The sequence below is a fragment of the Protopterus annectens genome, chromosome 13.part0, assembly GCF_019279795.1.
Source record: "Protopterus annectens isolate FY-2018-M chromosome 13.part0, PAN1.0, whole genome shotgun sequence".
In the NCBI taxonomy this organism is placed as follows: Eukaryota; Metazoa; Chordata; order Ceratodontiformes; family Protopteridae; genus Protopterus; species Protopterus annectens.
Window position 1 is genome coordinate 412,167,568 of NC_056747.1, and position 16,111 is coordinate 412,183,678.

The 16,111-nt window shown below is 43.0% G+C and overlaps 1 protein-coding gene across 1 annotated transcript in view; it reads right to left on the minus strand.

Moving 5' to 3' along the window:
- KDM4B (lysine demethylase 4B) overlaps positions 1-16,111 on the minus strand; it is a gene marked incomplete in the record, with an annotated part of 3,340,808 nt that overhangs the window by 582,646 nt on the left and 2,742,051 nt on the right. The window contains 1 exon segment of the mRNA XM_044054047.1: positions 9,988-10,043. Within this exon segment, the coding sequence (XP_043909982.1) occupies positions 9,988-10,043 (56 nt within the window).

The window sequence follows — 16,111 nt, forward strand, 5'->3', positions numbered from 1 at the left end:
TCTCTTGAGAGGGCACTAGATTTGATTTATTTTCGTTTACTGTGAATCCTAGGCAAATTAGCAATCTTTTTACAAACACCAGATGCTTTAGAAGAATGTCCTTGCTCTTTGCTTGAATAAGGTAGTCGTCCAAGTAGGGATATATTTGAATTTCTTTTTGTCTGCAAAATGCAATTACTGGTGCCAGGCATTTTGTGAAGACCCTGGGCGCAGTAGATAAGCCAAAGGGCAGTGCAGAGAATTTGTAATGCATTGAGCCTGCTATGAATCTGAGGTATCTTCTGCAAGATTGTCTGATTGGGACACGCAGGTATGCCTCCTTGAGGTCCAAAGTAACTAGCCAAGCCTTCTTGCCCAGCATGGGCAGAAGTTGATGTAGTGTTAACATTTTGAATTTTGGAACATCCAGGAAATTATTTAGGATTGACAGGTCTAGTATTGGTCTCCAGGTTTTGTCCTTTCTGGGTACTAAGAAAAGTCTTGAGTAAAACTTTGTCCCTGTTCTTGCTGTGGAACTTTTTGAATAGCTCCCATGTCCATAAGAGCAGCAATCTGTTTTTGTGCCTCTGCCCATTGGTTTTGTGGCAGGTCTGGCATACCTTTTGGTTTTGGAAGCGTGTGGAAGTGGAACCTGTAACCCTGAGAAACAATATTCAGCACCCATTGGTCCTGGGTGATCATGTGCCAATTTTTTGAGAAAAGTGCTAGCTTCCCCCCTAGGGGGTGCTGTCAAAAGGTAAGTGCTTGGCATTTGCAGAAGGAAGTCATTGGGACTGTTTCCTATAAGGTTGTGATTTGTCTTCCCCTCCTTTGGGGGCTGAAGCACCCCATTGTTTAGGTCTGTAGGAGCCTTGGGGCTGAGATCTGCCTCTTGGGTGTCTCTATCTGCCTCTTTGTGGCCTGTCTGACACTGGAAAGGACCAATTTTTTGAAGGCCAGTTTCTGCTAAATCTAGGTGGTTGAACCTGTAAGAAATCTTTCACTGTCTGCACTGAATTTGTTTTATCTTCCATTTTCTTTAACACCTCTTCTGACTTAACACCAAACAAAGTATCATGCTGTAATGGAGCATCTAATAATTTTACTTTAACATGGTCAGGTAAACTTAGTTCTTTCAACCAAGCATGCCTTCGAATAACAGAGCCTGTAACTGCAGCTCTACAAGAAGCCTCTAATGAATCAAAACCACAATGCAGAATATGCTTTCCCACTTGTTCAACTGCATGCATTAAATCCTGCATTTCCTTACTGTCAGGACCTTCTGTATTTGAAACCATTTTCTGTTTTAACAATGACATGCGGTACTGCTGGTATTTAAGCATGTGAAACTGACAGTTTAAAGCTCTTACAGCTAAAATAGCAGAAGTGTAAACTTTTTTCCCCATCGCTCTGGAATCCCTATTCGAGGGGACAAGATTTTTAGCAGTGGAAGCCTTAACCCCTTTAGGACCCTGAGAGATTGTTTCTGGGTCTGCAGTGGGGTTTTTGTAAAGAAATTTATGAGAGTCAGGGACTCTGTAGTACCTGTCTGGCTTGACTGGTGCAGGGGGTAAAGAATCAGGAGACAGACTGGATTCAGAAAAATCATCAACAATATCAAGCACAGGGGGGATAGCCAGGGGCCTGTGCTGAGGCAATAAAAGGAAGTCTCTGAGCCTTTTCTTGGATTCTGAATAATCCTGGCTCACCCAATAGAAATGCTCCCTCATGGTGTGCAGAGTTTCCCCAAAAGAATAATCCTCAGGCGGTGAGGCTGAAGGTATGGACTCTTCTGCATCAGAGTCCTCACAGGGAGGGAGAGAACATCCCTGATCAGAAGAGGAATCAGAGGAAATGGAAACCTGGTCAGAGGAATCATAATCAGTGTCTTCCCTAGGCCTTTTGTCAGGAGGGGGATGGGAACCCTTGATTAAAGTAATTAGGTCTTCAGCCATTTTAAGCATCTGTTTCTTTGGCATGGATGACTGTTCTGGAGAATGCTGTACTTCTTTCCTTGTCTTTAATGGTGTTTTGACTTTGCCTTTGCTGCTGTAGTGGGCTTAATTGTAAGCTGTGAAGGTCTGAAAACACCCTCAGAAGCCGATGCCTGCTCAGTGGCTCCGGACCCATCTGAGGGTATAGTTTCCGCAGGCCAAATACCTTGAGTTTCCACAGGCCTCAGTGTCTCAATGTGGCTGTCAGTTACGGCCTGTGGCTCTGAGGTAGCGGGTGTCAGGGGCTGCGAAGGCGCCTCACTGAAAACCGGCGACTGGCCTAGAAGAGGCTTCATCGTCGGTTTTGGACCTCGGATGCCTGTCCTTTTCTTTCTCTCTGCGTTTTTTATAAATTCCGGTCGTCGGTTGTTCCGACGGCATTATGTAATTAAACTTTCGGCCATAATAATATAAATCAAAATCAAACAGACATTTAATAGTGCATTTATTGAATCTAGCACAAAACCGACAACTAGTAACGCCGTGGTCAGGGCCTAGGCAAGGAATACAGTAAGAGTGGAAGTCTTTATGAGGTATTTGCTTCCCACAAGAAATACAATTAACTTTTACTGACATCGGTTTGGAGCAAGAAAAAGTTTTCCCCAACGGGGTACTTAGCTTTATTGAAGACTTTGGTTCTGAAACTCAATTTTGAAAATCTCAAGAGTCAGCCGATCGGCACTTGCGAACTGCTTTTGCTTCGGGCACTGCGCGGCAAGAAAGACTGAAAAAAATGGCGTCAGTTGCAACTTTTATACCCCTGGCGAACTGACGTCAGGGAAAAGGCGACAGCAACCGATGCCGGACCAAGACTTTGGAACTCGGGCCGACTGCGGGTCACCTGCCAGCAGGATAACCCAAGTATAATGACTGCAACAGTGAAACACAAACATCTGACAGCGCGTGTAGCCTGATTTGAAGCATAGGTATCTTCTGCAAGATTCCCTGATTGGGATGTGCAGATATGCTTCCTTTAAATCTAGTGTTGCCAACCACGTGTCTTTGCCTAGCATAGGGAGCAACTGTTGAAGAGTCAGCATCTTGAATTTTGGAATCACCAAAAAGGTGTTTAGAGTAGACAGGTCCAGCATAGGACGCCATGTATTGTCTTTTCTGGGTACCAGGAAAAGTCTTGAGTAGGAGCCTTGTCCCTTTTCCTATTCTGGTACTAAGTGAATAGCCCCCATGCTTAAGAGAGAAAGTACTTGCTTTTGGGCCTCTGCTCACTGATTTGGGGGTAGATCTGGCCACCCGCTTGATGTTTCTAACGTGTGGAAGTGAAATCTGTATCCCTGGGACACTATATTTAGAACCCATTTGTCCTGAGTAATGAGTTCCCAGTTCTTTGCATGAAGAGTAATCCCCCCCCCCAAAGGGGCAGTCAGTTGAGAAGTGCTTGCAAGTTTAAAAAAGAAGTCATTGAGACAATTTACCATTGGGCGAGTTTTACTACTCCCAGATTTGGGAGTGGAGGCCCCCCACTGCTTAGCCCTGTGAGTACACTGGGACTGAAGCCTGGGAGCTCTGCTGGATCTGGGTTTGGACTGAGAAGATCTGGAAAAGGCAGGAAAGGACCAATTTTTGGAAGGCCAATGACTACTAAACCTTGGAGGTTGTACTTGGAAAAAATCTTTGTTTGCATGGATTTAGCTTTTTCCTCAATCTTTTTAAGAAGTTCTTCTGTCTTGTTGCCAAACAGACGGTCCTAGTTTAAGGGAGCATCCAGTAATTTCACTTTAACATGATCTGGCAAGGATTGCTCCTTAAGCCAAGCATGCCTTCTAAGTACAGATCCAGTTACAGCAGCCCTACAAGATGCCTCGAGTGAATCAAAACCACATTGCAAAGTATGCTTTCCAACTTGTTCAGCTGAATGTAGTAAATCCTGTAAATCCTTATTTTCAGCACAATCAGGAATCAACATCATTTTCTGTTTAAGCAATCCAATAATATGCTGCTGATACTTTAACATATGAAACTGGCAGTTTAAGGACCTAATGGCCAAAGTTGCAGAAGTGTATACCTTCTTACCCCCATCTATCCAGTGCTCTGGAGTCTCTATCAGAGGGGGTAGGATTTTTGGCAGTAGTAGCTTTAATGCCCTTGGGTCACTGTGAAATGGTCTCAGAATCTGTAGTAGGAATTTTAAAAAGGAACTTGTGAGAGTCAGGGACCCTGTAATATCTATCAGGTTTTCTGGGAGCAGAAGGTAAAGAGTCAGGGGCCAAGCTAGATTCCGAAAAGGCATCATCAACAATGTCTAGTACAGGAGGTATTGCTAAAGGCCTGTGCTGGGGCAGGAGTAAGAAATCCCTAAGCCTCTTTTTAGAATCAGAGAAATTGTGACTTTCCCAATGAAAATGCTCCCTGAGAGTATGCAAGGTTCCACCAAAAGAGAAATCCTCTGGGAGGAAGCAGAGGGAATAAAGTCCTCAGCATCAGAATCCTCATAAGTAGATAAAGGTAAATCCTGGTCATCAGAGGAAACAGAAAAGTCAGAATCCTGGTCAGACGTATCATAAGCAAACTCAGTCCTGGGTCTCTTAGAGGGGGAAGGCTGGCTTCCCCTGATTAAAGTAATAAGGTCTTCAGCCATTCTTATCATTTGTTTTTTAGGCATAGAGGCCTGACCATGCGACCTGGGCATCAGTTTTCTATGCATGGTTCGAGTTTTAGGCCTTGAAGAAGAAGATGGCGTCAGTTTAATACGCAAGTCAGTAGGCCTGAATACACCCTCAGAAGCCGGTGCCTGCACAGCAGCTCTGGACCCATCCAAGGTACAGACATATGTAGGTTGCACAGTTGAAGCATCTCGTGGTATACCGGACTCCGAATGGTCTCAGTAGAGGCTTGCGAATCTTAAGTAGTGGGTATCAGGGGCTGCGAAAGTGCCTGAGTACTGGTGACTGGCTTAGGAGAAGCGTCGTCGGCAGCTTTGGACCTAGGCGGCCTGTCTCTGCCTTTATCTTTGCGTTTTTTCAGAATGTCAGTAGTCGGATGGCTTACTGAAGACATATCGGGATAACTGAACTGAGCACCTAAATATTTAGCAGCGAAAATATACTGACAACAGATAGTTTGTGGTTTAAATAAGGCACAAAACCGACAGCGAGGTACATCGTGGTCAGGGCCTAGGCAAGGAATATAGTACAAATGAAAATCTTTATGAGGTATTTGCTTTCCACAAGTAATGCAATTATTTACTTTTACTGACATCGGTTTAGAGCAAGAAAAAGTTTCTTCAACAAGGTACTCAGCTTTTAGTTGAAGACTTCGGTTCTGAAACTTGAAAACGAAAATTTCAGGAGTCAGCCGACCGGCTCTTGCGAACTGCTTCTGCTTCGGGCACCGCACGGCAAGAAAGACTGATGTAATGGTGTTGGCTGCATGTTTTATACCCCTGACGACCTGATGTCACAGAAGAAGGGACAGCAACCGACGCAGGACCCAAGACTTTTTTAAGCAGGCCGACTGAGGGCTACTGCAAGCAGATAACCCAAATGTGATGACTGCAACAGTGAAACACGAAGAACATTTCCCTCAGAAGCCGGTGCCTACACAGCGACTGCGGACCCATCCACGGTAGAGACATCCAATGTTTCCATAGTCTAAGAAGCATCTTGCTGCATACCAGACTCCAAATAGGTCTCGGCAGAGGCCTGCGAATCCACAGAAGTGGACATCAGGGGCTGCAAAGGCACCTCACTGAGTACCAGCGGACTGGCGACTAGCTTAAAGGAAGTGTTGTCGGCAGTTTTGGACCTATGTGGTCTGTCTCTGTCTTTACCCTTACATTTTTTCAGAAGATCAGTAGTCGGATGGTTTATCGAAGCCATTTCAGAATACGGAGATCGAAAGAATTTAGCGTCAAAGTCAGCCCAACGACAAATGATTCAGGTGTTAAACAAGGCACAAAACCGACAGCGAGGGACGTTGTGGTCTGGGCCTAAACAGGTGACATACTACAGGCAAGAAAATTGTTAACTTTTTCTGACATTGGTTAGAGCAAGAAAAGAGTATCCCCAACAGGGTACTTAGCTTTAGATAACTTCAGGATTATTCAACTCGAAAACGAAAACTTCAGGTAGTGGCCAACTGGCACTTGCGAACTGCTTCTGCTTCGGGCTCCTCCTTGGCAAGAAAGACTGATGTAATGGCATCGGCTGCCTGTTTTTTTTTACCCCTGACATCATGGAAGAAGCGACAGCATCCGACGCAGAAATACTAAGTTTCTGGTATTTGGGTCAACTGAGGGCTACCTGCAGGCAGATAACCCAAGTGTGATGACTGCAACAGTGAAACATGAAGAACATCTGGTAATGATTGGCTCCTAGCTGGAAGCAAAGTAGACTCCTGGAATGTTTGTCCATTTTGATGTGGTAATATGCATCCCGGAGATCTATCGAGCACATCCAATTGCCCTCACTTAGAAAAGGGAGGATGGACTGAACCACGACCATCTGGAATTTGGTTTGGACAATAGACTTGTTCAAACTGCTGAGATCCAGAATGGGTCTCCAGTTCCCTGTCTTTTCTGGAACCAAAAAGAATCCTGAGTGATACCCGGATTCGCATTGGTCTGGTGGGACTAGTTGGATGACTCCTTTTTGATACAGCTTTTTTATTTCTGAAGCTGCTTCTTCCTTCTGACTGGGAGGAATGTCGGAGAGTTTTGTTGAAAGTTTTGGATAAGTAATCAGGGGAATGGTGTAACCTCGAGTAATGATATTCTGCACCCAACGATTGGTGGTAATAGAGTGCCAGGCAGCTTGGTGCAGAGAGAAACGACTCCCGACTGCTTCCAGAGGAAAGCAATTGGCCTGTTCTTCAGGAGAGCTAGTAAGGCTGCCCAGAGGAGGAGTCTCTGGGGTCCTGGATACATGGATCCCCTCTGCCTCGAAAGGGGTGTCTTTCAGAATTGTTACCCCCTCTGCCCCTGGGGTATCGTCACCACGTGTGGCACAGAAAGGGCCCTGAGATGTTTTGTGCCACATCTTCCCACTCCTCTGGTACCTGGCGAAGGAATATTGAGGACTGGAAAAACCTAGACCTATGGCAGACAGGGTCTTACCATCCTGTTCACACCTGGCCAGAGTGTCCTTTACATTGGAGCCAAACAGGGAAAATGCTTCAATGGGAGGATTCATAAATTTAGACTTGAAGGGATCTGCGAAGTCGCAAATGAGCATCCAGGCATGACGTCTCATAATATTGCCTGAACCTGCACCTCTAGCCGCCCCTTCGGTTGCGTGTGAAAGCAACTTCATGGATGAGTTGGGAGTTCGATTTCAGGGTTGCAAGCTGCGAGGCAACTTTGTCCCTTACCTCGTCAGACATCTGTCCTGCAAGTGTTCCAGAGAGTTCGGACATCAAGTCTCTTTGGAGCCTCTCAAAATGTGCCAAGTAGTTCAGGGACCATATGGCAAAGGTTGCTGATGCAAAGACTCGCTTCCCCAATCTGTCCACGGCCTGGGACTCTCTGTTGGGTGGGTGGACAGTAGGACTCTCTTCAGCTAGATCATTTTTCGTGGCTGCCGCCGCCACCACCATAGCATTGACTGGTAAACCTCTGGACCAATCTGGGTGTTCCTGAGGTGGAGAAAGTATCTTGTCAGGTCTCCGAGGAATTGCCTCAACAGAATCAGGGTTCTTCCAGGCACACTGCACCACAAGCTGAACCAGCACGTCTGCAGGCGGGATCACCCAAGAAGTAGATGGCCAGGCACAGAAAGCCTGCAGGAACACGGACTCAAAAGAAGAATTAGCGGGCTTCCAGTCACCTCTCTGTTTCAGCATTTCAAGGATGTCCCCGAAGGAGACATCAGGGGGTGACCATGGGGACTCTTCACCATCACCAAAATCCGTGTCCTCTGTTAGGGACTCTTCAGGGGAGTCTACGTGCTTCCTCTTGCATGTTCTCTTCCATGGGGGCTTCTGAGGAGGACTCGGAAGGGTGAGTACCCTGCACAGGGGGGTTCCTGCTGCTTTCCTGCCCAGAGTCCCGGGGAGGTTGCCTGTGGCAGCTGTAGCTCAGGGGGAGACATCTGGGGTTCCATCGGCAGAATGCTTCCAGAAGCAAGCTCCCTTCTCCATCGCATGGAAAGCAGGTCTGCCTGAAGAGGGATGGGAGCCCAGAACCGAGAAGGACAATCTCGAAACCGGGGTCACACCCCACTCTGCTGAACCTGCTCCCGAAGATGGAGCCTAAAGCAGGATTAGTGCAGACAAAGCCCCCAGCACTGAGGACGGAACCAAAGAAACTTGGAACCATGCCCCAAAACGAATTCCTGCAGCTGAAAATCGGGTTTGAGGAAGGACTGGTTCAGCAGGAACACAGGACCAAAGGGATGGTCTCAGAGCCACAGTGAGGCCCACTACCGGTGCCGAGATGGGGGGTTCCGAAAAGGACATCGGAGCAGGAGGCTTTGGAACTGGGGAGGTCAAAGGAGGAGAACAGGATGGAGTCCGTGGAGAAGTCAACCCAAGTCCTGCTGGAGGATGGGTCCTGGAAGGCATGGGTATCCCTCTGGCTGCCAACAGCTGATCCACAAGATGCACCACATCAAGTTCTGAAAGGCTCCTGTTGGACCTAGTGGATACTCCCGAAGGGGAGTCAGGTCGATCTAGAAATGGTCTATACACTTGGCCTAGAAACGGGTCTATGGATGGACAGTATCGAGTCCATGGTGTGGAATCTACCAGCACCGATGTCTCAAGTTTGGAGATGGGAAGCAGTGGGATCAAATCCATTCTAGTTGGAACCGTAAAAGAGCTCTGTGCCAAAGGGGCACTCGGAGCCGATACAGTAGGTTCAATCGTGGTTGCAGAGATAGGCATCAAAGGCGTGCACTGTGCTGAGGCGGCACCCAGTGCCAAAGTCGTAGTAGGCGAGGTGAGGTCTATAGTCGGTGCCGGAGACAGTATCGGAGCAGAAGATGACGCTGATATAGTAGCAGTCGTAATACCTGGAGCAGACAAAGTTGATGCCGACGAGGCAGATTTATGTTCCAAAGAAAGTTTTCGCACCTTAGGTTTCTCAGACTTACCCTGGTCACCAGAGGGTGAAGAGGGAACTGAATGGGGCCTTTTCTTATCCTTCCTAGGAGGGGTTGAGACCTCCGTCACAGAAAGGGCCTCTGAAAAGGGCGATTTAAGTTGGCCCTTCAGTATTCACTTATTCTTGTGCTCATTCAGAGTGTGCTAGCTGAAACTTTGACAAATCACGCAGGGAGGTTGCACCAAAAGATGGGGCACACCCAAGCAGCAGACACGATCATCATGAGAGTCACAATTTGGAAGTTTACCATTACATGAAGTACAGTGCTTGAAAACCGATGTACTCTTCTTATCAGACATCATGAAAAAGTTAAACACAACAATCAAAAACTTCAGAAAAAATGTAAATTCTCTCTCTCTATGCCTAAACCTATCTAAATACACACAGTATCTATCCAAAGGGTCAAAAACACGCAACTAGACAGAAAAAGGGGAAAGAGAGGAAAAATACGAGCGATGGTATTCAAGGAATACCACAAGGGTAAACAGAGAAGGCCGTACCACCAATGGTACTTAAAAGATTACCAAACGGATAGAAGTGAAAAAAAGAGTACATCTAACTGCAAATATAAAGATTAATAGATATAAGTCACAAACGACAAACTGAAAGACATATTTTTCCACAAAATATCAAAAGGTTTCTATTTAGCTGAGAGCTCAGCTGAAACGTGGCTTTACGGCTACACAGCAAATGATATCTGAGGTAACAGGGAGAAGGGGATTGTGGGTAGAAGCTTAGCTCGAGTGTTTTTGGCTGGCGCAAGCTTGGTATTAGGCTGACTCGGTTCCTAGGGCTTGGAACCAAACCCATCAGTGATGGATGGAAAGAAGACTAACAACATCAGATCAAACAGCAAGCACATTTTACCCGCACCACCCCAATATACTCAAACTAATCATTGTTCAGATAAACAAAGAGCTCTACAGAATAAATCTATGCAATAAGTTACTGAATTACCTCTTGTCAGTTGTCATCTGAAGTGCTCCACCTCTCAAGTTACATAAACAGCAATCCTGAAACAAGCAAACAAAAAAAATCATATATAATTCAGGAGCAGACACCTTGTTCGGTTACATTAAAGGATGTACTGTTTAACACACAAAAGAAGACCTTTTTGTATTAGACCTTTAATTCCACCTCCTTCAAAAAGCAACACATACAAATCTATAATCACTAGGTTTCAAAGTCACAAAGAAACAGTTTTAGCTACCAATTCACTATTAGTCTACCCATTTCACTGCAAATTATGATCTACAATGCTTAAATCTGCACACAGTGGCAAGAAATATGTGAGAGACAGGTGTTTATAGTCACTGAATCACGCACGCTTGCCTACAATTAATGTATGCAAGGGGGTGGACTAGCCATAAGAGAAATGCACACTACTACCTCAGGTTACAACCAACACCTGCTACACTCAAATCAGCCCAACAACATACAGCGACAGGAAAGGGTTACAATCACAGACTCTCCAGGATTTCACCCACCTCGGTCTGCGCCCAGTGCCTTCTACTTCAATCTTACTAACAGTAACTCAAACCTCCCTCAACTATTTTACACACACAAACATTTCCTAAGAAGAGCGAGGATACCCCTCCAATGACAGCATCTTTACCCTGTGGGCAGGGTACATACTGCCACCAACTACACCAGCTTAGTATTAATGTCTTAGTTATTAAACACTATTTCACTAAAATCAACCAAATATTAAATTGTAGCAAACGGCCAAAAAGTACAGTTGTGTACACTTACCATAAATGTAGATGTTCAACGTCATGGAAGAAGGGACAGCAACCGACGCAGGACCCAAGACTTTGTTAATCAGGCCGACTGAGGGCAGCCTGCCAGCAGATTACCCAAATGTAATGACTGCAACAGTGAAACATGAAGAACATCTGCACAGTCTCACTTCAAGAAAGGCTAGTGCAGACAGATGCATCAGCTGTGTGAGGTTACCTTTTAAATTAAAAAAAAGATACCAGCTAAATAAAGCTTTTACATGTGTTCTTCTTACCAAGAGCTCTTTTTTTTAAGAGTTCTATCTGAAAATAAAATAATGTAGCTCTTGATAAGAACACAGTGTAAAAACAGCACATAGTTCAATTATGGTAAAAGGAACAGTTATAATTTCCAAGAAACTGATGAACCATACAATTTTGACTTTTCTATATCTAAGAAAATATTCTACTCCTAGAGATATCTATAATGAACATACCTCTTAGAGCAAGAAATGTGGACAAGGCCATAAGTGAAAGTGGGACAAAGGCCCAAAAATAGGGACAATTTTTAAATATTTCTCTTACAAACTTAGAAAGTTGATAGAACAACAGGTTTTACATTCGCATGACTTTTCTGAAGGGTATGAAGTCAAACTCAAATGTCTACTTTCTCACTTCAATCTTTAATGAGCTGCCACTAATTTGCCAGAAAAACACAATTTTATGAAAAATGGACCAAAAATATGAGGCATATATCTGGACATTCTGCGAAAAACTGTACAGTTGAGCGGTATGATTAATGAATTGCTTCTGCATTGCACACTACAAATGCAAAAAACATGCCCCCTCAATTTAAAGTGTCCTACCATTCATAATATTGAAAAAGTGGAAGGAAAGTTTTACTCCATTAGTTAATGAACCAAATACATTACTAAACAGGGATTTCTACTATGCAATGTTTTTCAGCAAGTACTCTATTTTTATTTATTTTATTTAAGTTTGATGGCCCGGGAAGACCACTGGGCCATAAAGAGCCCGTTTTCAGTGGAAGCCTGGGGGGGGGGGGGCTCTAAGAGATTACATGTTACAACAGAAAAACATAGTTCATACAGAAAATTAAACATTAAGTTATAAGACCTTAGTAGATTAACATTTAGCTTTTTCTTATTATTATTAATTGTATTAATATTTTATTTTATTTATTTTATATTATTTTATTGTATTATTTATTAATATCATTATTGTTATTCTAGCTTGTTTTTAGCATATGGCTCTCGGATGACTCATCAAAACTTACTGGACTAGCGGTACCTTCTACTGAATCAAGTCCCAAATCACAAAAGTTTAAAAACTTTTTCCCCTGGGGATTGGTGGGCAAAATCTCACCACATCCCAAATGCTGGTGGCTGCACCCTTCAAAATACAACACTTTCCAGTTGTAACTCCACAGCTGTTGCATACTGTGAGATGCTGGGATTCAGAGTTTGAGTTAGGTCATCTGGCACTATGGGCAATTCCCCAGACTGGTATCTGTTCAACCCAAAGTTAAGGCGGAAAAAAATAACAAGTCTTCCCTGATCTGAAAGGAAGAAAAAGAAAAAAAGACAAGTCTTCTGACTGAAACAGTCTCCAAGTTACAAGGGTAGCAGACCTATGCTGGACTCCATAAATGCAGTATAGCAAATCATTAAAGAAGCTGCAATGTCATCCATGGCTTCTTATATGAATGCGAGTACTGTACTTGCACCCCATTGGCAACTGCTAATCATACTCCCCAACAGCTGGTACTCTGAGCAGCCATCCCCCTTCACCTCCACCCTAGTTTTGCCTCTTCTGGGAATAAGGAGAAATCCCACATACACATAGTGACCTTCCAAATCTGGGTAAATTTTGACCCCTCCCCTAGCATCGGGTTGTCTCATACAGTTACTTCAAATGCATAACCGTTTGACTGGAATACAGGACATAGTTAATAACAGGTACACTCCCTACTAATTAATACATCATTAGAACTGGTTCTCAGTTACCATTAATCCTTACTATTTAACAAATTCCTAAACCTCCTAATAAAAAGGATCTGTACTACCATTACCCTTACTATCAACTCATACTACACAGTGAATGTGAATATACATCTTGCAAACTGGTACTACCACGAATATGAACTAATGTGGGTTGCTTAATGCTGAGCTTCAAGCTCTTCTATTAATGCCTTACACACACCAAAGAACCTGTGGGAAGAGAGAGACAGACTTACAGGAAGCAACACATATGAAAATGGACTGCTCTGTACCTCTACAGCTATTTGGTGAGATGTAAACCCACAAAATATTTTTACTTCACACTTACTATTGCTAGGTCCCTAATAACCCGAAAACAAGCACCCACATTGTGCACAACAAATTCAGATATACTTGGGGGGGGGGGGTAGGAGGCAATACAGCTTTAAATAGGTTCTCATCTTGGACATGACACCTAATTTATGGAATACTTGCATTCCAATTATCAAAATTCTCAAAAGAAGACATCAACATAAAACACAAGGTTGTACATGAGGTGCTGTTCTGTTTACATGTCCACTTCCCAACCTATACATGGTTAAGGTCTATATTTCTGCCCCCTTCTCAACTGGACTACAGCAAAGGTAGTTCCAAGCCTGGGGAGGGGGAGTAATATTGAGGACACCTAAGTTAGAAGCAATTACAGCAAAAGAAGCAGAAGGTCAGTCAGATGGTAAGCAATGCTTGGAAGGAAGCAAAAAATATTCACTGGGCAATTATACTTCGGTGTTGCAAAAAGTCCTGCATATTACTAACTAATGGAAAGATCATTCTGCCAAAAGGCATACATTTAAAACTAACAGAATTCTCAACATTTTCCACCTCACACCAGTCCTCAGCTTGCTACCTTTTTGGAACTAAAGCATAATGAATAATCTATCATCCGCCCTTCTACACCATAAGGACAAGTTATAATAAGAACAACTTAACACTCATTTCAGAATAAGACACCTGAGCACAGAAAGTACTTGTAATAAAAATGTGATCAACCTGAGGCAAGGTTTCAAATTCATCAGCTTGATACCTTGCAGTTTCAGAATCCAGGCTTAAAGCAGACAGCTACATATCACCACAGATTAGTAGGAACAGTCAGCAACTATCTATATAGAAATGAAGACAATCAATAAGACTCAGCAGATGCACTCCACTCCTTATCAAATGCCTGTATTGGTATCAACACTGATACTAAACAACCATTCTACTGCACACAAATGGCCAAAATACATACATCAAGTCACCCAGAAAAATGTGCACATCTGACTACTGGATCTATCTACATACTTCCATTTGCTATCATCCCTCTTCTGAAAAGCATCCTATGTACAACAGTACCCAGGCCCAAAACATTCTTTTAACTAGAAGACTTTGATTGCAAGTGGGCCAGGGGAATGCAGTAAACTACCCAAACTACTGTACAGTAATGGATTAACTCACTTCATAATAGGCTTTCCCAAACTAAGCTGATTCAAATGAAACAACTCCATACTTTTGATGGGATCATAACAAACACACAAAAGATGTACTTAACAAAAAACCTCTCAGACAGCCTAAGTGATCATAACCCAATATCTTATAAATCCATAAAAAGCATTTAACCATATCCTACAATCATTGTGTACAATTATACTGAAAAGAGAAAACAACTTTACAACAACTAAGTTCAGTAGACAGGAATGTTATTTGCAACTCTACAGCTATACAAGTACACACTACTTTCATTCAAACTCTACAGCTATGTAAGAAGTACATCCTACTTCTACTCAAACTCTACACCTATGCAAGAAGAATATTCCACTCAATATTAAAGGTTACATTTTTTTCATTACAAAATAAAAAAGTCAAAAGCCTTAAAATCTCATCAGGAAAATTCTATTAAATCTCAAAACCAGAGGCAAAACATGGCAATTCGGGAAACAAATTGGATCAGACTACAACATACATGCTCTTCCCATTTTAAGCTGATCTACGATGGGAAAACTCTTTAGTGAGTCAACAACTGGGTTCATTCTCACCATCAATCAGAATTCTATATTTTCTGCAAACCTCCCCCCATCTCTGGGACACATACTCCCAAAGCTTACCCATTCCATGTCACGTACTGACAATTTAACAGCACATGTATCATCTTAGCCTTCAGGATCACTCATATCCCCCTAGTGCACCTTCATGCAAATTAAGAGAAAAAATAAAAATCTGACACTGACACTGCTAACAAGTTACAATTACATACTGGCTTCCCTATCAGAAATGTGTGGCATGTTCCTGCTAATTTTCAAGACTTTGGTAAAAAAATGATAACTCAAGCAAAAAAACAAACTGTGAGCCTCAAGTGTTACACCTGTAAAGTTTTTTTTTTTTTTTTGTAGGCGGGCTTCACCCCTTGCAACAACGTATACAGGGTGTCTAGGCATAACTAATGTGACACCCTTTTCAAATTAACTGATAGATCAAGAAAATAACTAACACTAAGGATCCTACTTAGTGAGTCAATAACTGGGGAAGCAGAAAATCTATGCAGGTTGAATGAACTAAGGCCAGAAAAAGTTACCTATCAGAAGGAAGAGTTCTAAACCACAGAAGTATCAAGGAAAACAAACTTCTAAAGTCACAAATGAAATAAGAATGTAAGGAAAGGGTGTAAACTGAGGAACAAGTGGTCTTGGAACAGATCAATGCAAGGATGTTCTATATCAGAGGTGTAAGACCCAAAATTGTGGGTTCCAAATAAACAGTAAGTGCAATTCTTACCAAAGAAAAAAACAAAACTCATTAGTACACCATTAAATGACTTTTACAAGGGGGATTCATCCCCAGAATCCAAATTATTATATATACTACAACTATCCCAGAACCTCTGAAAACAGTGCTAGCTACTAGACTTGAAAATTTAGACTGGACTCACTTGACTTTGGCTCTGACACTTTGTTTAATTAAAAAAATAAAACCCTTTAACTTGCTACTGAAATTTTACAAATTCTAAAGGATGGAGCCAAAGTCAGAACTACCTGAAAATGTAGGGAATGTTCCTGGTGCCCGTCTTCCCCTGTTCAGCATGAATACAGCCTTTGAATCTCCCTTGAAGAGGGACCACTGGCCTAGTGGAACTAACCCAGTCAACAAAGTGTATATAAACAAATACAACATTCTCAAAAATACTAAACCTTTCACAAACTAACTACTCACCTACTTCAAATCTCTACAATAATTTAGACTATACTAAACTGTTCTTTCAAGATTATTGAAAACAGAAGGGGATACAAATTGTTAAGAAAAACTGGGCAGACGTTACAACCCCTGTCATCA